The 24,027-nt window shown below is 43.2% G+C and overlaps 1 protein-coding gene across 6 annotated transcripts in view; it reads right to left on the bottom strand.

Moving 5' to 3' along the window:
- The window catches only part of IARS1 (isoleucyl-tRNA synthetase 1), a 260,077-nt gene that overhangs the window by 176,216 nt on the left and 59,834 nt on the right, over nt 1-24,027 (bottom strand). For all 6 annotated transcript variants that reach the window (XM_085899498.1, XM_085899496.1, XM_085899500.1 and 3 more), the window contains 6 exons: nt 22,114-22,231; nt 21,211-21,358; nt 13,775-13,862; nt 9,254-9,314; nt 8,759-8,854; nt 978-1,100 (listed from right to left, as the gene is read on the bottom strand). In XM_085899498.1, coding sequence (XP_085755624.1) covers nt 978-1,100; nt 8,759-8,854; nt 9,254-9,314; nt 13,775-13,862; nt 21,211-21,358; nt 22,114-22,231 — 634 coding nt within the window. The remainder of the gene's footprint in view (nt 1-977; nt 1,101-8,758; nt 8,855-9,253; nt 9,315-13,774; nt 13,863-21,210; nt 21,359-22,113; nt 22,232-24,027) is intronic.

Below are 24,027 nucleotides of genomic sequence, written 5' to 3'. Positions count from 1 at the left end.
TAACATGGCATGCGTTTAAAACATGTGGATTCTCACAGATTTTTGTGGTATAGTGGAGTCTTAAAGGGTCTACAGGATCTACAGTCTTTGGTGGTCTTTGGGGTCCTTTGGGACATTTGGGTCCTCGGGGATCAAACGGTTGACCGCATCACTTTATATTCCAGAGTGAAAGCGTTTTGTTCTTATGAGAGCTTTCATTTTACGCTGTACATGATCATCATAGTATCATCTTTTTAGGGTCTATTTTTTATCATGACCTTTATTGAACTCTAAAGGTCAGGTTGACCCTATCAATTTACATCCCAGAATAAAAGTGTTTTGTTTTGATGTAAGCTTTCATTAGACACCAATATTACCTTGGAATGACTCAGTTTTAAAGTTTTCTTTTGTCCCCATAATCGACCTCTACTGACCTTTAACAGTCACTAAAAATGACCTTATCCACAGTCAGATTTTTGAGGCACCTTCAGATTCGTGTTCCTTGGGTGAAAATCTATAGGATCACATTGAAAAAGTAACTTTCACAAGCATGGTAACGAACTCTGGTAGTTTCGATTCCACGAACTAGGTCGATGGAAAAAGACCTGGAAGGATGTGATCAGCAGAGACATGCAGTTGTTGTTTATGGAGATTTATGGAGGTGGATGCTTTTGACAGGATGAAGGGGACGGAGGAGCCATCAGCCAATCAACCCTCGAATACAGGAAAATGGTCATTAAACGAGTAGTGATAGTCGTCGTCGTCGTCGTTGTATTCCTTCCTGTTTTTTACAAATACTAAATTTATGGAACTTTCTCTGGCTATGGCATGCATGAAGAAAGCACATATAAACACTCATTGTGTATAAACAAATAAACATTCCAGCAAGAACTGCAGGTCATTGAGACACAGGATGAGCATACACTGATGCAACCAGTCATCAAAGGTTGCGGAGATGAGTCATAACTGGACTCACGAATGATCAAATGAATTCTCACCTTCACATACATCCCCACAAAGTCAGACACCTCACTGGTGAAGCAGCCAGAGGAATCGACAGGGCAGATGGGTGTCGAATCTTTCTGAATGATTCCATTTTCCAAACACACCCGAAAGTCATCCTACAAACCGACACACAAAAACCAATGACGGGAAGGCAAAACCAATTAAATCATAATTCGAGAGAGAATAAGGGAAAAGATTGGTTGCCAAACACAGATTGGAAATACGTGAAATGATCCTTACAAGATACAACAGGTTAGTGAACATTGCTCATCCATGCACATCCACAATCTCCAATACACACAATGAATCTTTCCCATTCTGTTCCTCTCCGGGTCATTGTTTACTCGGTTTTGTGTTATTCCCCCTCCTCTCCTTGTGTCAAAGTAGTCATAACATGCTTCCAGTGATGTAAAGCCAAATGACTTGGAGTATACGTTCATTAAAAAAGGGAAGGCATTCAGCTCAAAATAGTCCAAGAAATGCCAACTCTTCTGCATTTTTCAATGGAACTACCGTTGAACCTGTCGCTTCGCTAATGGCTGTTGAACAACATAACTTTACTTGTATATGTTATAGTATAGTTTTACAGTTTATTGAGTCAATATATGCAAAATAATTTTATTCAAGAAACATTTTGTTTACTGCTAACAACCCTGTAAATTTTATTAATAAGCACACTTGTTCCCCAAAAAACAATATGATGAATTATGAATCTGAGTTATGTGTCCAGGGATCAAATGTTAAGACTTTCCCAAAGCCACCACCTCCAGCCACCCCCCCCCCCCCAAGTTGCAAATTGCACTTCTCATCGAGTCATGAATAATACACCGCCGTAAAGGTGGTGCCGAGCACTACATGTAACAGTCTTTACTACATCACCATCTTACTAAATGCCAACTCTTCTGAATTTTTCAATAGAACTACCATTAAACCTCTCGCTTCACTAATGATAGTTGAAGTCAGTCTGGCATCTCACAGTCAGCCCATCGCCGATGGACGTCAGATATACATGGGTTATGTTGTTCAACTGCCATCAGCAAAATGACGGGGGTGGGTTGAGTGCTGGAAGCCGGGATGATGCGCATGTCCGGAAAAGGCCGAGCCAAACACTATACGTAAGGCCGTAATTATGTCCCAGCGTAAAGAGCTTGACAGACAAAGGGACAGAGAAAGAAAGCCGAAGAAAACAACTCCCCAGTCGACCTCCTTTGGGCCCGATTATTGTTTTCATGCCATTAACAAACTTTGGCATGTACCGGGTGATGAAGGTTGTGATCAAGTTTTATCAAAATTGAGTGTGTAGTTTCAGAGAAGAAGTTGCAAGTGTTTGTGGACGGACGATGGACGGACAGCACACCATCCCATAAGCTCCCCAGAACTACGTTCCAGGTGAGCTAAAATTGACGAAACACCCTGAAAGTCAAACTTGTTCTGTACCTTATCATCATAATAAAGCCATGTACCAAGTTTCAGTTGAATATGTTAAAGGGTATGGGGGGGTGGGGAGGGGAGGGAAATCTGAAAAAAAAAAAAACCCACGGGTTGGATGGGTGGACAGACAGGGAGCAAACCTATAGTCCCCGACGGTGAAACCAGAAGGGGACTTAAAGTATAAACATACACTCGTGGCCAAAAATATTGGCGGCGTCCACACAAAACCCGAACTGTAACAGTTTTGTCATAACTCATCCCCAACATTTTGAAATAGTGTGCTAAAGTTGAGGCCAAAAATATTTGCACCCTTGCACTTTTTTCAAATAATGTACCATATCTTCCTGAAAATTGTTGAAATTTAAAAGTATTTTGGTATCCACAATTGATTTTCTTTGGTTTGCAGTGGAACAAAACAAAAAAAGCTGAAAAAAATTGCAAAATCTTAGCTTATTCCACGCAAATCATAAAATGGCCCAGACAATATTGTTACGAATTTCACCCGCCTGGTGTGCGATCGGCCACGTAACTTGAATCGCGACGCGTCGCCCACCGGAACGGACAATTCAGTCGTGACCCTCCTGGAACTACCACCAGGAGCCAGTCACGGGTGGAGGTTTAACCTCACCACAACCCAGTCCGCATTCTACCCGCGCGAAATAGGGTGAATCGCCGAAAGTCGATATACCTAAGTACTCGCACGGGTAACCTACCGAGGGGTTGTAATACACCACAGGTCGACTCCAGACACGAACCGCTTAAGCGGCTCGTTCCGTGCTACAGGGATAACCGAGCGGAGTTATCGTCGACCTTGACGGTTCAGATTAGTTACCGGGTGTTTTAAATCCACTATCAATCCCTTACGTGATGCAAGATGGAGATTCAACAAAGGAAAGGACGAAGCAAAACGGGGGAACAGTTAAACAAGCAAGCACTTTATTTCACACACGGAAGCAGGCAAATAGGAACAAAAGCAGACAAATAGGAACAAAGGAAAGCACTACGACCGAATAAAAGGCAATTATTTACAGCACAGTCACTTATACAGGTTTTACTTGTCGGACTGGCGCCAGAAACACACATACAAAAGCCCGAAAAGAAAAGAAAAGAAGTGACTTCCCTCATGGACCGTCGAGTCCTCCTCTCCTACTACCGTCAGCGCCGTCGCGCCTGGTTCCGGCCTCCCACGTGGCCGGGGAACCCTCTCCGGCACCCCTCGTCCGGACGCGCAGGTCCATCACAGGCCGCACTGTGGCGCTTCTCGTCCGCGTCTCCACCAACAGGCCGCGCCGGGCCACGAGCGCGGGAACGAGAGAGGAGGAAGGGAGCGCTTTGGATAGCGAGACCCAAGGAGAGAGACTGAGCCCTTTTGGAGAGAGAGCGAGAGAGATCGAGCCTTTTTGGAGAGAGCGACAGCCAACATGAGCCATGATCAGAGAGTGAGCCTCGCGTCCGTTTGCCTTTTGTAAGGCGGGGCTCCGCCCTTTGCCGCGTGGGGCTCCGCCCCTTTCGCGGCTCCACCTCCCTTCGAGGAATTTCTAGAAGGCTCTCGAAGAGGGGCGTCAGATGTGGAAATAAATGTGAATTGTTGCTCACAGCCTGCCGGCTCAAGGACAGAAGACGCCATTTGCATTTTTGTCCACTCCGTCCCTACCCTGTTTGGAAACCCGTCTGGGCAGGCGCAACTTGCTAGTGTGAATAAATGTGATGAATGAAATGTAAACGACTTACTGCGTGCATAAATAAATGCGTGAATGAAGAAGTGAAATAAATAAATGAGTAATTAAATAATCGAACAAATAAACAAGCAGTCATAGACTGGTACTTATGAAATCATCAACTTGACCTCTGACCTTGTCTAATAAAAGCTGTCTCTGGAGAAGGTAGCGACGCAAACCAGAAGTTTCTATGATGATTCTGTACCAAACCATCAAAAATCGAATGTTTGACCTCACTGTGACCTTGACCTTTGACCGATTTTGACCAAAATCTAATCAGCACTAGCAATCACCCTCCTGAATCACATGGTGTAATTTGACATTGGTAGCTTCTTCCATTCTCGAGTTATCGTGCCTACACACACAAACAAACAAACACACAAACAGATGATGGAAGTCATCAATATACTTACGAAATCTTTAGATTTCGTAAGTAATAAGTAACTAGGTAAATGACAATGCTGTTTCGACTGCCTTGTTTAACCCCAATCAGAGCACCATTCAGACGGGCCATGGGATGAAGAGAAGCAATGACAGAGAGGACTAACTGTGAGAGTTGAGTACCGTAATCACTCATGTATAATCCGCAGGACACTTTCCATACAAAACTCGGGAAAATACTGGTATTTAAGTGTAACCTGCACCCCAAAAATGAACTGCAGCTCAGGACTGAAAACCTTAACTCAAAAGCAATGTTTTGCCTTTCTATGGAGAGAGCCATTTTAGATGGTGTTTAATTCAGCATAACGGATGACTTCTCACTTGTATGAAACAATATGATGAACGAACTGGTATAGTGAATGTACCGAACAACCTTACCGAGTGATGCGAGACGTCTATCAGATTGGCACAGGAAGAGCTCATCTCTCGAGTCTTTATCAAGCCATTAAAAACCCGTACCAGTCTATTTACAGAGTGTTGGTGCGGCCAAAGCAGTTTCATGGCAAGGGTTTTCCTGTGTGATTTTGCCATTGCCTTCCCAGCATTGGTTAGGGTGGCAGGCTTTGGATCCTAGGGTCCTGAGTTCAAATCTCGCTCAGCTGTTGAATTAAAACCAGGTGGGGTTAAATTCTGAGCATCAAGCAAGGAAGCAGCACATACCAGTCTTACCCTGCACACGCAAAGTGAAAAGCATGGTTCAGCAATTGGTTCAAGTCTATCTGTTTGCCTGTCCGTCAGACCACAAACATCAGCTTATGATTGAGGAACAACTTCATTTCAATTGAATGTTATATTTTGAATACGAATCGGAAAACAAACCTGCCATGGAAAAGTACTTTGACTCAGAATTTGTCCCAATCACACATGTGAGGAGAAGAGGTTGTTTTTTTGGTTTTGTTAATCTGTCTGCCGAGCAGTAAAACAAAATTGAAAATCATTCCAAACAGGAAGCTTGCTGTATTAAAGGATGTCATAAAGGACACAAACAACAGTCACGAAGAGCTCATGTAATGTCTTAGATAGGGTGGTGTAAAAGAAACTGTGTCAATGGCGGTAAACATCCAGAATTAATTTGTTTTTTATACGACCTTTAAAATCTATTTATTATAATTGACTTGTATACTTGAACACTGTAGAACACAAATCACTATCATTTCCAAGAACCTCCAGTTTTGCTGAACTTAAGACATGCGAAGTAAGGTGGTGCATAAGACTACGCACCGTGGTAAACTTCTGCAATTTTTATCGGACCTTTAAAATCTTTATTGGTTCACGAGTCAGTAAGTGACCACTATATTTGTTATAGGTGTACGTCTGTCTGTCTCTGTCTGTCCCGAGCATAGCTCCGTGGGTTTTGATCCGATCTTGATAAAATTAGGGTGTGAGGTTTGTATCATGACCTCGTTGTGTCTTCCGGATAATGGGCGTGCTGTGCCCATTATGGGCAGAGCCACGCACAAAAAAGTGTTTTTTGGGGGTAGCCGGTTTCAAGTTACATCTTCTCCTAGGGGGTTTGTCGAATCTGGCAGGAGTTTCAGTATTTCGTTAGCCCAATGGCACCTGCATAGCCCCACGGAGCTCGATTTTTCATTTTCGTCCCAAAGTCAAGGTCACAAGGTTACGAACTTAGAAAATGTCAAAAAAAATTAATAAATTGGGCATCGAGCTCCTTGGGTTTTCAGCTGTTTCAAATGAAAGTTGGTATGCAAGTAGTGCCCTTCGAGTATTACAACTTTCATCATTTACGTTTCTCCCGATTCCCGCCAGTTTGCCCGTGGCGTCCCCTCGAAGGTCAAGAAATAAAAAAGGCGAACCGTGTACATTTGCTCGTGAACCATCGCTGTCTCCAGACTTGTTATATTTAAATTTAATTGTATACTTCGGCACTGCACAGGGTAAGGTGTTCGATGAACTCACCAGTTAAAATAGTCATTGGTATGACTCGGCTGGTGTTTGAACCAGCGACCTGTCCTCTCAAGCAGTCTATTGTGCTGCAATGCACACTGTTCATCCCCAAGCTTATTTCGCTGCGATGGGGGTGTATATTCAATATAATTTTTTTTTTTTAAAGTTCAGAAAAAATGTTTTTAAAGCAAACTAATGTATTATAACCAAACATTTAATTCCGATATCAAAATTGTTATTCAGAACAAAATATACATTCGATGTTGCACAATATTTCCCATGATGCATTGCATGTTTAAGATGGCGGCACCCAGTAACAAAGTTTGGTCTTGTGTCCGTGTGAGAAACCTGGAGAAATAACATTCACCCCAAACTTTGCTCAGATATTTCTGTGGAAAAGTGCGGCTGACAACAGCGATTATGCTTTGCATGCATGAAACTACAGAACTTTTCAAAATAGGAAAGCAACGAGCAAAACGACTCCTTACTAGAGGATACCGGGGGACGTGCCGTGCCCAGAAAATTTTGAAACATTTACGTCAAAATATGCATTTTGGGGGTGATCCTGTCCAAATTGTAACAAGGAAAAAATGCAAATGAAAGTAATATTTGGGGAATTTTTTTATTTCACTTGAACCTCCATTGATTCAAAGCTTATTTCAGGAAGTTGGTGCAGCATTTTATCATGAAAGAAATGAATACTGAATACCACATACCTTTGCAGGACTATTAATACAAGTGTTTTATAAAGGGGGGGGTGGGAGGGGAGAGGGGGTGTCACGCGTCATATAAATGGAGCGGTTTCCCAGAATCACTCTCATTCCAGCGTAAACTAGAGCATTCACTACGCCCTGAGGTTTTCTGCGCACTTCTTTACTTGGCGGATACTAGACTCAACACCATCATGTTTGCCCAAAAGACCTCGCCTGGCACCCTTTGCAATGCACTTGTGGCCATTTTGATTTGATTATATTTTCTGCATACGAGGTATCGAGAGTGCACTTTATTTATTTATTTTTCTGCCCATTTTCATGTCCGTCTATTTTTTGTCCCGCGATTCTCAGTTTGACCGACTCCCGTATCGATTCTCCCGTATCTTTATATATATATATATATATATATATATATATATATATATATATATATATATATATATATATATATATATATATATATATATATATATATATATATATATATAAATAATTAACTGTTATTGGTGTGGTGACCGACCTTTGCAGATTTAGCACGTGAGAAACCATTTTGGTACGGCTTCAATGGCAAATCTCAAGGGGAGGTCAAAATTGGTAATGTTCTCCAGAAAGAGATAAACAGAATTAACAATTCTAACCACCCCCACCAGCAGGGGTGAGTAAACACACACGATGTCATGTGTACAAGGGAGAGTAACAAGTCGTAATAAACAAATGAGTTTTAAAATATTAATTATATTTGCATTTATAACACACCGGTCCCTGTGCCTGCCACACTTTTCTCATCCCCACTCCTCCCCCCAATGAAACCGAGTCGAGAGCCTGATGGATTCATTTAATACTAGCCGAAACCCCGTCACATACGGAGCACAAAATTGGTCCTTCAGTATTAATATATTGATAGAAGATATAATGTTTCTTGTTACATTTTTTTGTGTCAAATTCACATTCTGAGGTAGTCAGCATGTGCAGAAGAGGGTTTTACATTGCAGACGCTATTTTCAAGGAGTGGAATTACACCTCTCAGCGGTAACTGTCTGTCGACGACACGTAATGACGTCAGCGAATGACCGATGACGTTTTGACGTCCTTACGTCTCTCAGCGGTGACGTCACATGTCGCCATGTAAACGAATGTAAAACGAAGTGTTTATTCTGCTGCAGAGTTGAAAGTTGACTATTGCCACTATGTGCGATGCACTCTTGCAGGTACGAAGTTTCTTTCAGTCCAGGTCACAGTACCGAGAAAAACGTGACGCGACTGCTCGGAGGAGCACAAAATTGGTCCTTCAGTATTAATATATAGATGGTGGTAGGGCAGCAGAGGCATGATGGGCCAAATGACCTCCTGCATCAAAGTTCCTTGTTAAGATTTATTTGTCTCATGTCGGTGGTCACAAACTTCACCACGAAACAACCAACAGACATAATAAAGTTTTGTATCTGTGTGCAGCAGAATCACGTCTACTTAGTGCAATATAAAGACGGCTCCGGTATTTTCCCGTGAAGTGAACACTGTACGAGTGTTAATAATTGCACAATTGAACACGAGTCAGAACACACTCACGGCTCCAAAGTATGGCGCTTGGTGCACAACACCAGTACCGCTCTCCTCAGTCACATACTCGTCACAAAGCACACGGAAAGCTCCATTCTGCTGGGACTGCACAGAGAAAAGAAATTGCATCAGGGAGTCACCGTAACTGCAAATTAAATGGGGGTCTTGCAAAAGGTCCTGCTTTTGTGCATGTACAATGTTTATCATCATATATCAGCCAAACCAATTAACCAAGAGGATTAAACTCATTGACAAAACGTCTTTTCTGTACACTCACATCCCATATTTCCATAAAACCAACATAACATCATCTCTTTATAATAATTTTAAATGTGCTATTTAAACTTAAGGCATGGAATTTAGACGAAGTGTCAGCACACAATGACCTACTCAGTGATACCAAGAGACCTTTAACTTTGATTACCTAAATGCAGAAAGACAAGCTTTGTCTTCATGCAAAGGACAGCATATAGCAAGATGCTGCAGTAAATAAGTGCAATTTACCTGAATGAAGTATTCAAACAAAGGTATGTAGACCTTTCCTTTCAGATATGCTCCTTTGAACCTGGTGGAGAATACAAAAATTAATGATCATTTAATCTCCCAGCAACACACTGTTGCGGTATTAATGTCCAAAGTGGTGGCAATAGAACACTCAAACATATAGGAATGTGGTATGCATGAGACTATTATCAATAATGAAAAAAATAGGACAAGTCCTGAAGCTCACCTGGATGTCATGAGGAGCAAGTCACTCAAACCACCTGCAGAACCCCTCAGAGTGGTTAGACCCTGATTTATTTTAACGCTGTGAACAAACTTTAGTACATCATCGGTGATGAAGGTTGTGGTCAAGTTTCATTGAAATTGTGTGTGTAGTTTCAGAGAAGAGAACAAATACCTATTTGGGGGGTGGGGGGGTTCAAACCCTCTCCCCCCCCCCCCGTAGACTTCATTAGCACAGATTTTGATGTAATCAGTAAACCTTCATTAGGCATCAGATATGAAGCTTGTGGCCAAGTTTCATCAAGATTGGGTGTTCAGTTCAAGCGATAATGACTGAAGTGTTGACGGACTTACTGATTCACTGACTGACTGACTGACTGACTGACTAACGAACTCACCTACAGACACTGCTCTATCACATCAGCTCACCTGACTGAAGTTCAGGTGTCAGTTAAAAGCTAGATGTGGTGGTATTTGTGTTCGTAAATGCCTGTAAATGAACGATTAAAAAATGACGGTTACAAATTCTAAGTTTCGTTGAGCACGGATCGGTAAATTGTAATATAAACTGCTTGATGCAATGAGCTAATGTTGACTGGAGATGGTAGTATTGTACTGTAAAACTGCCTGGTGAGATTCGTGAATATGCTGGAACTTTCTCAGACGAAGCTTCCAATATGAACGAGAATCACATTTACTGGAATGCACGGGATTGTTCTGTGATGCTATATTAAGCCGCGAGAGTGAGGTGTACAGAGACGGGTGATACGTGACGAGCTGTGTGTTTCCATCATTCCCATGCTCAATTTAACTCTGATGAGTGAACAAGGTGTTAATGTGAACAAGGTCCAGAGCAGTTGTCAACACATGGAGCCGATTATAATCAGGTTGATTAAAACTCATTGAGATTGTGCATCGGAAAAGAATCCCTTTGAGCGGGCCAGTGTACGAGAGAGGACACCGCAATGGGAATTAAAGGATTGACAGCCTCAAAGAACAAGCTAAACATGCGTGAGTTGTGCCGACAGGAATGGGACACTGAAGGGCGGAAACAACCCAACGCGGAAATCGGAGTTGGACATCGTATGTGATTGTGAACTTCCTCATTTGACTTTGTATCTGTTGATTTGAAATACAAGTTTCAAAAACATTACTCTGTTGATATGGCCATTGTAACGCCACTCAGAAGTCACAGACACCAACTGACAAAGATCCTTTTGAGTGGTAGCTGACCTGTACATTTGTTCATGACTGGATTGCCATCGTTAGAGAATGCGCTGAGTTTGATACCACGAACAACATACACACACCAAAGGGAAGGAAAACCCCAAAGGTGCGTGTATCCTCTTTCCAAGATACCAGGTGAGCTCGGAATAATAACATCCAAATGATATGAAAGCACAGTACAATACTCTGGCAAAACAGAATACCATCGTCATTTGAAGGTTGATACAACCATCCAAAGTCATCCCACCCATCCCCACCCATGATTTTGTATAGCCATTAACCCTACATATCCTTCTTGCAGGTTCCATTTATTGCCTTGGGTGTAGTGTCCAACCATAGTCTTTTTACCATCGTTCTCCTCACGTTTGCATGATCCAAGATCTGGTACACAGGAAACCCTCCAATATCATGGGGGTTCGGTTCCTGGAAAATGCCACGATAGTTGAAACCACGATCGTGGAAACCAAGGGCCAATGGGAAATCAAGGGTTCAGTTCCTGGGCTTTGAGAAGATATCAAGGGAAATTGAGGATTCGGTTCCTGGGCTTCAAGAAGATATCAAGGAAGACAGACAGTAGCCAGAAATAGCACATTACTATTGAAATAAACATGTAAATATGTATATAAAGCATGTTAACAATGAAATAAACATGTAAATACAAAAAAGTGTAAACAAGAACGGGCACTTATAGAGCGCATACCTTCGCCGCCACTACTTTTTTTGTTCTTGGTATGAGTGTGGGGAACTGGTTTCATATGAATGGTCTTATGACACAAACCACATAACTATAATGTCATGACCCCCCCCCCCACCGACTTTTGGGGGTTACGGACTAAACAACAATCAACTCACGTCGTTTTGGTGAGTCTTCACTCGCAAGCTCGGTGAATACAACGTTTCAACAAGAGAAGGTAATCTCGTTTGATGCTGGTTTCATGCAAATCGAATAAGAATTGACTGAGTTATGCTGAAAACCGCATATTTTTCAAGGGCGTGACCCCCCCCCCCGATATTTTACCCCAACCGGTGGCATGTGTTATGACGTCATTGTGTCACAAGATTGGGCATTAAATTCTGAACATTTTGGTGCTGGGTTCATGTAAAGCGGACAAGAATTGACCGCGTTATGACAAAAACCGCATATTTTTCAAGTCGTGACCCCCCTGACCTTTGACCCCGAACCGGTAACAAGAGTATGGGCGTCATTGTGTCATATTGCATATCACAAGATGAGGCGTTGAATTCTGAACATTTTGGTGTAAGTTGCATGCAAATTGAATAAAAATTTACCGTGTTCTCGTAAAAAGACGATTTTGACCTTTTCGTGACCTTGACCTTGACCTTTGACCCAAACGATCCCAAAATCTAATCGAATGCTTCCTGGCTAATAACCAATCATCCCACCAAATTTCATGCAATTCGGTTTAATACTTTTGAGTTATACGAATCACAAGATTACAAATAAATAAATAAATAAATAAATACACGCCGACCAAAACATAACCTTTCGCAGAATGCGAAGGTAATTAAACAAAAACACAAGAGTTTTACCTTTTTAATTTATTAGAACACAGTGAGGTGGGTTATGGGAAACATACTACGTACCCACAATGTTCTCTGCCGTAAATATAAACCACAAGACTTATCTCGGGATGATGCTGTTCGAGGGGGGAGAGTGTAGTGGAGCGGGGGGAGGGCGAGTTGGGAAAAGTGAGCGGGGAAGAGTGAGCGGAGAAAAGGTGAGCAGGGAAGGGGTGAGTGGGGAAGGTGATTCAGCGAATGGAAAAGCAGCATTTCCACAATCCACAATGGAGAAGGGTAACATGAACCTTAAATCACCTTACGTTGAACCACGATCTTCCCTGCTTGGGGACCAAGGTACGAGATGACATCGTCTTCAGTCGCATCGGTGTCAAAAACCTGTTCAGTTATAAATCCCTTCGCCTCGATTTGTTTTTTGAGCTGTGCATGAGAATGTGTTTGAGAACGGGGGTTCAAAAATTAAGTGTTTGGCAATTGTGTTTGAATACAGAGTTGGATAATGAATGTTTGGGAATTGGGTTTGAAGGATAATGAGGTTTGAAAAAAAATGAATGTTTACAAATGAGGAAGAGTCCAATGGGAGAGGTTCTACCAACAATCATCAACCCCGAAATGGCGGCCCGTACAGATGCTGCATTTTCTCCTCGAACCAACCAATACAACAACTCCATATTTTCACCCAAAGTCATAACCTTTCTCCGTCTTATGGCACAACTGACTTTGTCCATCGCTTCACATTTGGGCTCATTAAAAAAACAGTACGCGAGAAACATTACAAGGCTCGTAATGGGAGGTAATCATTCACACACAGGCTGAGATGTAAATATTCCCTGCTTGGAGACCAAGGTATGAGATGACATCATCTTCCAGAATAGTCCAATCTCGTCGGTGTTAAAAACCTATTCTGTAATAAATCCCTTCGCCTCGATTTCGCTCGTGAGCTACAAATGAGAATACGTGTTTGAGAACGGGGGTTCGAATCTGGGAATTGAAAATTGAGTGTTTGACAATAAGGTTCGAATACCGAGTTGGAACATGAACTTTTGGGAATTAGCTTTGAAGGATAATGAAAGTTTACAAATGAAGAAGAGTACAATGGGGAAGATTCTACCGACAATCATCGACCCCATAATGGCAGCCCATACAGATGCCGCATTCTCTCCTCGAGCCAAACGATGTAACAACTCAATATTGTCGCCCAACGTCGTACCCTTTCTCTGCCTTTTAGTACAATTAGCTTTGTCCATCGCTTCACATTTGGGCTCATTGAAAACGGTGCGAGAGAAACACCACAATGCTCAGAATAGAAGGTAATTATTCACTCACTGGACGCAAACGATGACTCATCTCAGCTGAAAAAGGAATCCCGCGATAACAGAATCGGAACACAATTGGTTCGCGTGATTGGTGGAAACCCATGATGTTGGAGGGCATCCTGTACAAATTTTTTTTTTTTTAAACTCCAACCAAATGCTTGGCGGCGTTTAAAAATAACCGGTTACAAAAGCAAAAGCACCGAGTACAAGATACCTGTCAATGATTGTGTACTGCTCGGGGGTCTGAAACAAAGCCTGCAAACGAGCTTCCATCATGATGTACGTCTTGGAAGTTGCATTATCTGGAAATGAGAATGATGCACTGCATATGAAAATATGTTGAATCAGCAAACAGCTCTCCTATCCCAGCACACCCCCACCTCCCCAATCTGAATAATCTGGACTTTGACCAAACGACAAAAGTACAAACCACAATTTACTAGCATCGGCGATTATCTCGAGCTTGAAATAAGACAAAGAATTACAAAGCGATTCAAATTCTCTTCAATATGCAATTAATGGGTTCATAAAAGCAGTGCAGAAGAAAGACGAGAAAGAATCTCAAAATGCAAAGCCCTTCCACGTACACTTTGTACTCAAACTAAACTTCACAATAAATAATAATAATAAAGTGGAAAAAAATAAAAGTTAATGTTATTAATTGGTGTTCTGGATTCTCATATTAAGGTTTGATACAAAAGCTCAAATGGTAAAAAGCATGGTACAGACAGACATTGAAGCTCAAATGGTAAACAAAGAAACACAGAAGCGATTACAAAACTCTGCCGTCTCACGTAGCGCACTGCAGACGGCTAATAAAGGCTATTTCTACTCACTGTGACTTTGCCCTTTAACATTTTGACCCAATAATCAATTAGACTTCTCTGAAGAAGACCAACATTCTCATAATAATGGGTTGTTGAAAAGTTGATGAGAAAATGGCAAAACCACAGCTCATGCTGTGACACAAATATTTCTTCTTCCACCAGGAAATCTATGATCAGCAATTCCGGATCTGATGTCAAAACATCAATGGGATACTGTGAGCTTGAACAAACAAGTCTTGCCTTAATGCAATGTAGACAATTCCAATCATCTGGAGATTTTCAATGTTTTTAAAAACCAAGAGAAAAATTGATCACAATAATAATAATAACGAGAACTGCCACTTTATAACTGCTGGCAGTGATGACCGGGTACCCAGACGTCCGCCTTTGATACAACATGAGACTTAAATGAGAATTTTGCAAAGTTTCCCTTCAATAGGATAAGTGGTTCCAGAGAAAATATTATTTAATAGTGATACAAACACAGCCCTGCTTCGATACAGCATGGGACTGACGAGTAACGAACAGGGTCGCACAAAGTGTTCAATCTATTTATTACTGATGCAGTTAGCCCTTTTTCCTGGGGACATTGGCGGTATCAATTGAATTGCTATTCCTGTACCCTCAAACGCTTTCAGGTGCAGCCAAGTGAGCCTTCTGGAAAAAAAAAACAACAAAAATCTAAAAGTTATCAGATTCAAATAATTAAATAATTCTGGCTGCCAAACCGTGTGGCTGATTGGATTGAAATTTTAAACCCACGTTTCACATGTCGGCTAAAATAGTGACGTTTTCACATATATAGAAGCAGTGGTTCCAGAGTAAACATTAATTAATATTTATCCTTCAATCCAACATGGCTGCCAAAACATGGGGCCGATAGAGTTGAAATTTTCTCTCGGACTCTGGAAAATCCTCTATTTCTCTTTGCCGACGACTCCACCCTCTGTCGTACCATCTGTCATCCCTCAGACCGGCAAGCAGCAGCTTCTTCACTCACTGCAGATCTGGATAAAATCACAAACTGGTCCAACACGTGGAACATGTCTTTCAATCCAGACAAATCTCACACTCTCACTATGTCTCTTCGAAAGGACCGTTTACAAAACCCCCCCATCCACTTTCTCAACAATCCTCTGGAAGAAGTCTTTTCTTTCAAGCTTCTAGGTCTCACTATCTGCCATGACCTTTCCTGGGAAAGTCACATTTCCAACCTCGCCTCAAAAGCCAGTCGCCGACTGGGAATCCTCCATCGTGCTAAGTCCTTCCTCGGCCCTCTTGAGCTCCTGACCACTTACAAAGCTTTTGTCCGTAGCCTGATGGAGTACTGCTCTCCCCTCTGGGCTGGTGCTCCTGCCTCCCACCTTTCTCGGCTTCACGCTGTCGAAACCAGGGCATTTAAGATCATCGGCATCTCCCGCGATGAAGCTGAGTCTTTGGGCCTCTCACTCAATCACCGCAGGTTGGTCGGTGGTCTTTCTGTCTTCTACCGACTCCTCTCCAGCCTCGCCCCCCTGCTCTCTCTGCGATTTGTCCCCACCACATTTCCACAGGGCGCTCAAGGTCCGCCAACAACCCCCTTCTGGTAAAACTACCAAAATCACGAATCACTGCTCATCTTCACTCTTTCATTCCTCTTTTTTCCTGCCTTTGGAATAAACTTCCTCACTCTATTCTTTCCCATTCTTCCCTCCAGGCTTTCAAAACAGCTGTTCACCACCACCTCTTATCTTCCCCCATCCAAATCCTCGATCTTTTCTACCCCCGATAATCCACCCAAGCCCACTTCCTTCATTTCTCCTGCTTTCCTTCCTGAAAGTCCCTGAAATGTCCATCTTCTCTTCGCCATGTTCCCCGTCCCATCCCCATCCCTCTCCCTTCCACAGTTCACCTAATGTGTCTGTTCCCCACTGTTTTGTCCCTTCCACTCCCGCCCCTCTTGTCTCATGCCTCCTTGCTGTGAGTTGTGTGTTAGCTCTCATACGAGCCTCGACCAAGGTAAACAACAAAAAAAAAAAAAAAAATTAAACACTTCATTCCGAATGTCTGCTGCATTATCTCTCTGAAGTTTCACATTTATTGATGTAGCAGTTCCAGAGTAAACATTAATTAATATTTTCCCTTCAATCCTGGCTGCCAAACGATGTGTCGTACATCAAAAGGGGGGGGGGGGGAGAGAACTTTTTGTTCGTCATGGAGAGGCGGTCATACATGTGGAATTTTGCCTCGATCTGTTCAGCTGTTTCAGAGAAGAAGACTTAAAGTTATTAATTTTCAATCCAATATGGCTGCCTTACCATGTGCCCCATTACAACATAAATTTAAATTCTCCATCTAATGGGGAAGTGGATTATGCTTGTTAAGTTTCGTGTTGATGGGACAAGATGCGTTTTTCGATCCAAGATGGCCTCCAAACCTTGTGACTTCATAATTTTTACCGTCTTGCAGGCATGGGGGAGATTATATTTGTCAAGTTTCGCTTTGATAGGTTATGTGGTTCCAGAGAAAACATTATTTAATATAATTCTTGAATCCAACATGGCTGCCAAACAATATGACCTATCAATTAGAAATTAACAAACCTATATTCACTGCTCGTGTGCAATACGTTTGTTAAGTTTCCCCTTGCTCTGACCAGCCGTTCTGGAGAAGATGTTTGAAGGTTTTAGGCTGAATTCAATATGGCCGCCAAACCATGTGACCTATCAATTCGAAATTAACAAAATTGTGAAAGGATGTCTTGGGGAAAGTCTGTGTGAATTTTTGCCTCAATCTGTCCAGCCATTCTGGAGAAGAAGATTTTAAAAATTTATTCATTTTCAATCCAAGATGGCTGACGAACCATGTGACCTATGACATCATAAATTTATATTCTGCTTCCAATCACATCGTGGAACATGTGTGTGAAATTTGGTGTTCATCGGATAAGATGCATTTTTCTATCCAAGATGGCTGACGAGCCATGGAGAAGCACATATGCAATGAACAACAACCCACAACCCACATCACGAGTCCGCTTCTTGGTTGTCGACTTGATGCTGCGACTCGCGACTCCCTTTAACGCCACGGGCGCACCGCCACCTGTTGAAGCTGCCTGAACCACACCGATGCGCATTGCCTCCCGAACCTTGCCACAGCGCGGGAACTCATCGCGAACGAAGCGCGGGAACTCATCGCGAGAGCCGATATGGCTCTCGCCGCTCCTGGAGCGCACATCATCGCCGCAGGCAGCAACGAACGGTGGCTCCCGCTGCATCGACGCGGCCCCCGCCGCCAGCGCCTCGCCCTCGGTATTCGACGAAGGTCTCGAAGAGAGCACTGGCACATCTGGAGGCACGAACCGGAACCCGTTCCGACCCAAAAGGGTCCGGCTCGCCGAGCCCGGCTCCTGCTCCGGCTCGCCGAGCCCGGCTCCTGCTCCGGCTCGCCGGCATAATCATGCCCCGGCTGCAGGCTGATCTCCAGGTCACTGGGGTCCTGCTGCGGTGCCCCTTCGCTCCCGGTGCGATCGTGCTGCGGTGCCCCTTCGCTCCCGGTGCGACCGTGCTGCAGTGCCCCTTCGCTCCCGGTGCGACCGTGCTGCGGTGCGCGCTCTCGTCCCGCACCGCTAGGTGTGCGAGCACCCTGCGGCACTTGAGCCATCGCGCGGACTTGCGCGGTCACCGGTGTCTGCTCGACAGATGAAACAGTCGCGATCGCCGAGTCGAATGTGATGTCGGTCAATGGCTGCTCGCAGACAATGTCAATGGCTGCTCGCAGACAATGTCAATGGCTGCTCGCAGACCAGAAATAAAATGATCTCTGAACCGTGCCGGATGCTCCTCTGCCGTGAATTTGTACGGCACAGCCGAATGCGATGCGCGGCCAGCACGAGTGGACTCAATTCGACACCCGATCCGTGCCTCGCTCACTTCCCCCCCCCCCTGCCACTGTTCTTGTCATTTCCGGATCAATCGCAAGCAGGTTTCGACGCGGGACGGAAGGATCGCCTCGCACACCGCCATCTATGACCGCAACAATGGGCGATGACCCTCGGCCCACACACCGTAGACGACCTCGAGAGCCCAGACCGCCGTCCGAGTGATTGCATTGCCACGCTCGCCCACGACCCGCGCCGCAGACCGTGCGCATGGCCGTGCGTGCCTGGCCCATCGCGATGACCCCTAGACCATCTGCTGTGTCCCGACCATCGAGACCTCGGATATTCTCCAGAGCTTGCGCGACGTCCAACGCCGCGTTCGAGCCGAAACGCGTATCCTCGACAAAACGAACAAGAAAATGAACCAAATGAACGAACGTTGCCCACTCGACGTGGCCGAAGTAGATTCCGACGAAGGCGGGCACGCGTACGTTTGCCATGCACCGACCCTTTGCCATATTCGCGCCGGCGAGACCTTTGGCTCCGTAGCCTGGAACCGCACGGGTCATTTGCCGCCCTGACACACGTCGATTCGAAGATCCTCGTCGCCAACTGTACTGTACTGTACTGGGAGATGCTTAGCAGGCAGACACGAAGCGGAGGAACAGTCGAGCCGGGCTGTGTTGCACGAGTGCGAGCGCGGGCGTACTGTGCCCGCGGCTCTCCTTTATTCCGTACGCGGTACACTCACGAGCCGGCCGACTCCCGTATTACTACGACGCCTCAGACGGCGTGCACACCTCATATCCCTCGCCGAACCCCACGGCCACTCCTCCACCATCACGCCCATCATGCATCATCATCATGCCCCTCCCCGTGGGCATGGCTACACCACACCTATGACATCATCAATTTATATTCTGCTTCCAATCGTATAGTGGAACACGTGTGTGAAATTTCGTGTTAATCGGATAAGATGCATTTTTCTATCCAAGATGGCTGACGCGCCATGAAACCGATGACATCATAAATTTATATTCTGCTTCCAATCGTATAGTGGAACACGTGTGTGAAATTTCGTGTTAATCGGATAAGATGCATTTTTCTATCCAAGATGGCTGACGAGCCATGAAACCCATGACATCATAAATTTATATTCTGCTTCCAATCGTATAGTGGAACACGTGTGTGAAATTTCGTGTTAATCGGATAAGATGCATTTTTCTATCCAAGATGGCCACCAAACCATGTGACCTGTGACATAATTTTTACCCTATATGCAGGCATGGGCTTAGATTACAGTTGGCAAGTTTCACTTCGACAGGTTATGTGGTTGCAGAGAAAACATTAATATAATTGTTGAATCCAACATGGCTGCCAAACCATGTGACCTATCAATTAGAAATTAACAAAATTATATTCACTACTCGTGTGCAATATGTGTGTGAAGTTTCCCCTTAATCTGACCAGCCGTTCTGGAGATGTTTGAAGGTTTTAGGGTAAATTCAACATGGCCGCCAAATCATGTGACCTATCAATGAGAAATTAACAAACTTCTGAAAGGATGTCTTGGGGAAAGTGTATGTGAAATTTTGCCTCAATCTGTCCAGCCGTTCTGGAGAAGAATATTTTTAGAATTTATCAATTTTCAATCCAAGATGGCTGACGAACCATGTGACCTATGACATCATAAATTGACATTCTGCCTCCAATCCTGTAGTGGAATATGTGCGAGAAGTTTCACGTTAATCGGATAAGGTGCGTTTTTCCATCCAAGATGGCCACCAAACCATGTGACTTCTGACGTCATAATTTTTACTATGTATGCAGACCTGATGGAAGATGATAGTTGCATATTTTCGCTTCGATAGGTTATGTGATTCCAGAGAAAACATTATTTAATATTTTTCTTGAATCCAACATGGCTGCCAAACCATGTGACCTATCAATTAGAAATTAACAAACTTGAAAAAGGATGTCATCGGGAATGTGTGTGTAAAGTTTTGCCTCAATCTGTCCAGCCGTTCTGGAGAAGAATTTTTTTTTTCAAAACAAGATGGCTGCCGAACCAAGTCACCTATGACGTCATAATATTTTTTCTATGGTGAATTGTTGTGTAGATGAGGCTCAAGAAATTTCAGATTTTTCCTATGCAGCATTCTACTTGAGGAATTTTCCCCGGGATACCGCTTCACTGATGACGTCACGAAAAATCACCCGCATTCCCGATGGGGAGTTTATTAAAATGTATGAAGCGAAAAAAATTTCCATTGCATGATTTCAGAGATACAGAGGTCCAAAGTTTATCGTTTTTTTTCAAGATGGCGCCTGTACTATGTGACGTAGGACGTCACAATTATCAATTAAGTTTGCTATCAAAAAAAGATACATACTATGGTCAAAATTGTGTCGTTCGGACTTAGCGTTCCAGAGAAAATGATTTTTAAAGCGAAAGAACCCGCAAATTGCCGGCGGAAGAAAAATAATAAATAAGAAATAAACAGAAGAAAAACAAAAGCTTACCCAGTCCTGACTGGGTACCCTAATAACTGGAACGGCATTCAGTAGAGCGCACACCTCCGTCAGGTTGAACAGTTTACGTTTTGTATCCCACTCGTCGGCCGGATCTACACCAAATTCTAATCAATTCGTCCTTGTCAAACACCCAACCTGTCCAACAAGTTTTGTTTGAATCCGTCAATAACTTTTAAAGACAGTGTTATGTATTATTTTTGGCCCGATCAACTCAATGGTGATGAATCGCTTCAAAAATTCTCTGATCCTCATCCAGATCTTCAGCAAAACTGATTTGTTCTCGTCACACAACCAACATGTCCACCAAGTTTTGTCGGAATCCGCCCACAACTTTTCAAGGTATTCTGCTCACAGACAGACAAACAGACAGAGGTGAAACATAACCTCTGTCCATATTAGGTGGTGGAGATAATAATACTGGATTATGACCTTTGACGCGGATGTAGGTGTGGGCAGGGTTCACGCAGATACTAAGATTGCTTGGAAGTGTCCATGGTGTGGTGGTCCAAGCAATGAGAGCAACAGTTGGTTCATCGGTGAGAGGGAAAGAAACTATGACAGCTGGATCATCCACATCCTTTCCGGGTGGGGGAGGGGAAGGGGGAGGGGAAGGGTGAGGGCAGAGAGAAACGACACAATTTCCATTAACACTTTACATCCATCTTCAGTGTCCTCTCTGGCCTGCATTACTTTACAAATTGCTATCCATCCCAACATTGTATTTGAGCAAATCCTCACTATGATAATGAATGGCTTGCTCTTCCTCCTCGAAACCAAGAATTTGGAAAAGGTTTCCTCATACATTGTGCAAAGTCAAACAGACAAAAGACAATCAACCATTTTCCTCTCAATCCCTGCTACAGCTCTTTGTTCCTAATTTTCAAAATTGGTTACATTTTCTTTCTAACCAAATGACAAAACATTTCTTGGAAAAAAACAAACACAAAACCTGATGCATTAATGCTACGGAATGATTCTCTCTCGTCAAAGGACAAAACATTACTTCTCACATGACCAAGGTTTGGTAATAATAAATTTTTAATCAGGGTAAGCAGAAAAGTGCAGCAAGGAATTTTGGGATGCACCTTGTACATCATGTACACGGCAGAAATAAAAGGAAGGAAAACATGGGAATGATACTCTCGGTCCCCCGCCTTTTGGGTGGTACGAGGAATCGATCTGTGCAAGATGAAAAGTAAATCTTGAATGTTTTTTGAAATATCACGTACACAAGCCAATTTCATTTGCAATGCCATCTGAACAAAAGAGAAAATTTTCTTCAGGGAAGGTAGACAAATTATACAAGTAGCCAAACCACCAATAGGTACAAACCTTGTAGTTCTGGTTCGCCTCGAAGTTCGAGAGGGGTGTGTGGCAGGCAACGGAAAAGGGCATGACCTTGACACTCCGATAAATGAAACCTTTATCAAACAACTGCTTGAACACCCACCTGCGTTGCCAAAGAAAATAAGTAAGTAAGTTTATGTGTAGAAATAAAATGTACCAAATCATCAGATGAGGGTACAAATTAAACCTGGACTTGCAGATAAAAGGAGAATTGTCGAAGTAAATTAAGAATTTAGGACAATTTGTCTTTAGTGTTATTAGCCAGTACTCGTAATCATGTGTTGATAATAAAGATATCTTTAAGTAAGATAACAAAGATGGCAGAACAGCAAATAATTATGAAATATTTGGTCAAAGAACACGTACAAAGCCTGTTTGAATGTATAGACAACTTACCTGGACTATATATACACGATTAAAATTCCCTGCCAGGAATATTCACATTCGATGGCATAATGGTTAGAGCATCCACTCCGAATCTGGGGGGGTTCAAACCCCTGCCAAGTTAACAAACATGAAAAACGTGCTGCTTCCTTTAAAGGCTATCAGCATTTAAAAAGTCAGACTGTCAGCATTTAAAAAGGCTAGAACACGGACGAACAACCATTGGTTGGTAATAATGGTGGAACCTGGGATAAGCCTAATTGCCTCTTCCTGCATCAAAGTTTCTTGAAAGGGAACTCGTATTATAAAGTGTAGAGGTAAAACAAGGTGTTAAAAAAAACTGATGGCCTTGATAAAATAAACACAATCATCAAGGAAGTTGAAGAAGTCATTTTCACAAGGTAAAACAATCAAAAGCTGTAGATTCTTATTCCACAACCAAATGCTCTCCATGAACATTTTCTGGGTTTTTAAAATAAATATACCTGTAATAGGCATCCACAACCATCATCGACCATGTTTTGGAAAATCTGCTGAGGCCCTTTTATTTTTTTTTCTTTCTTTCTTCCACCCTCACTTTTTCACCTTCACTACTAAAGCCTTTACCCTTGTCCATCTGTCAGTCTGTAAGCAAGATATCCCATAAAGTTATGGGCAGATTCAGCTGAACCTTGGTGGGTGACAAGGACGAATTACTTAGATTTTGATTGAGGTCCGGATCCAAACGTGGCCCATCAGTGGAACACAAAACGTAAACTGTTCAGCTTGGCGGAGGCATGCGCTCCACTGAGCGCCGTTCTAGTTTGATTTTAAATTTGTTTCCTCCACAGCCGGTTGAGCGACTGACACAAAACTTTCAACAAAGGAGCACTTGCCCATGGAGGTGTTTTTTATATTTTTAAGTTACATGATGATTGGATGTAAAATGCTGCCGGCATTCCAAAAAGTCTGTTTTCTGTAGGCACAAGGTGCCGGGGTGTTTCACATATCAGGAATTAACGGCTTTGGTCGAATAACTACATTTATTTAACAATTTGAGAAGTAACCGTTTATGGGTTTGTGTATTTGTCTTCTAAGTACTCCTGAATCGCCGGATGGAATTGGTGGAAAAACTGCTGCTTGTAATCAGGAGATACACTGTAGGTTTTAGGTGGTAAAAACATTTCAAAAACCCAAGGGTATAGGGTTGGGGGGAGAACCCAATACTGTCTCTGTCTCTGTCTCTGTCTCTCTCTCTCTCTCTCTGTTCATCACATAGCACCACCTCGTGGAAGCCGGTATGACAAGTCATAAACTTCAAGGGCACTCGGTAGGGCGCATACCTCCGCCACGCAATGCCTGATCCACGAGAACATATCTGGCCCAATACATTTTTGAGATATCGTGCTGCATCCGATTTTTCGCCCTATCTCTCAACGGTGAAGAAAAAAAATTATGGTAGGTTTTATATTGTTGTAGAATTCGCGCCCGCCCAGCGTGCGAACGACCGCGTCCAACGAATAGCAGTCGCTTCGC

Source organism: Eptatretus burgeri, chromosome 10, assembly GCF_056783735.1.
Source record: "Eptatretus burgeri isolate ZD-2024b chromosome 10, Ebu_testis_v1, whole genome shotgun sequence".
Lineage (NCBI taxonomy): Eukaryota > Metazoa > Chordata > Myxini > Myxiniformes > Myxinidae > Eptatretus > Eptatretus burgeri.
Note: the sequence above shows the minus strand (reverse complement) of the source record. Positions and strands in the feature narration are given on the sequence as shown.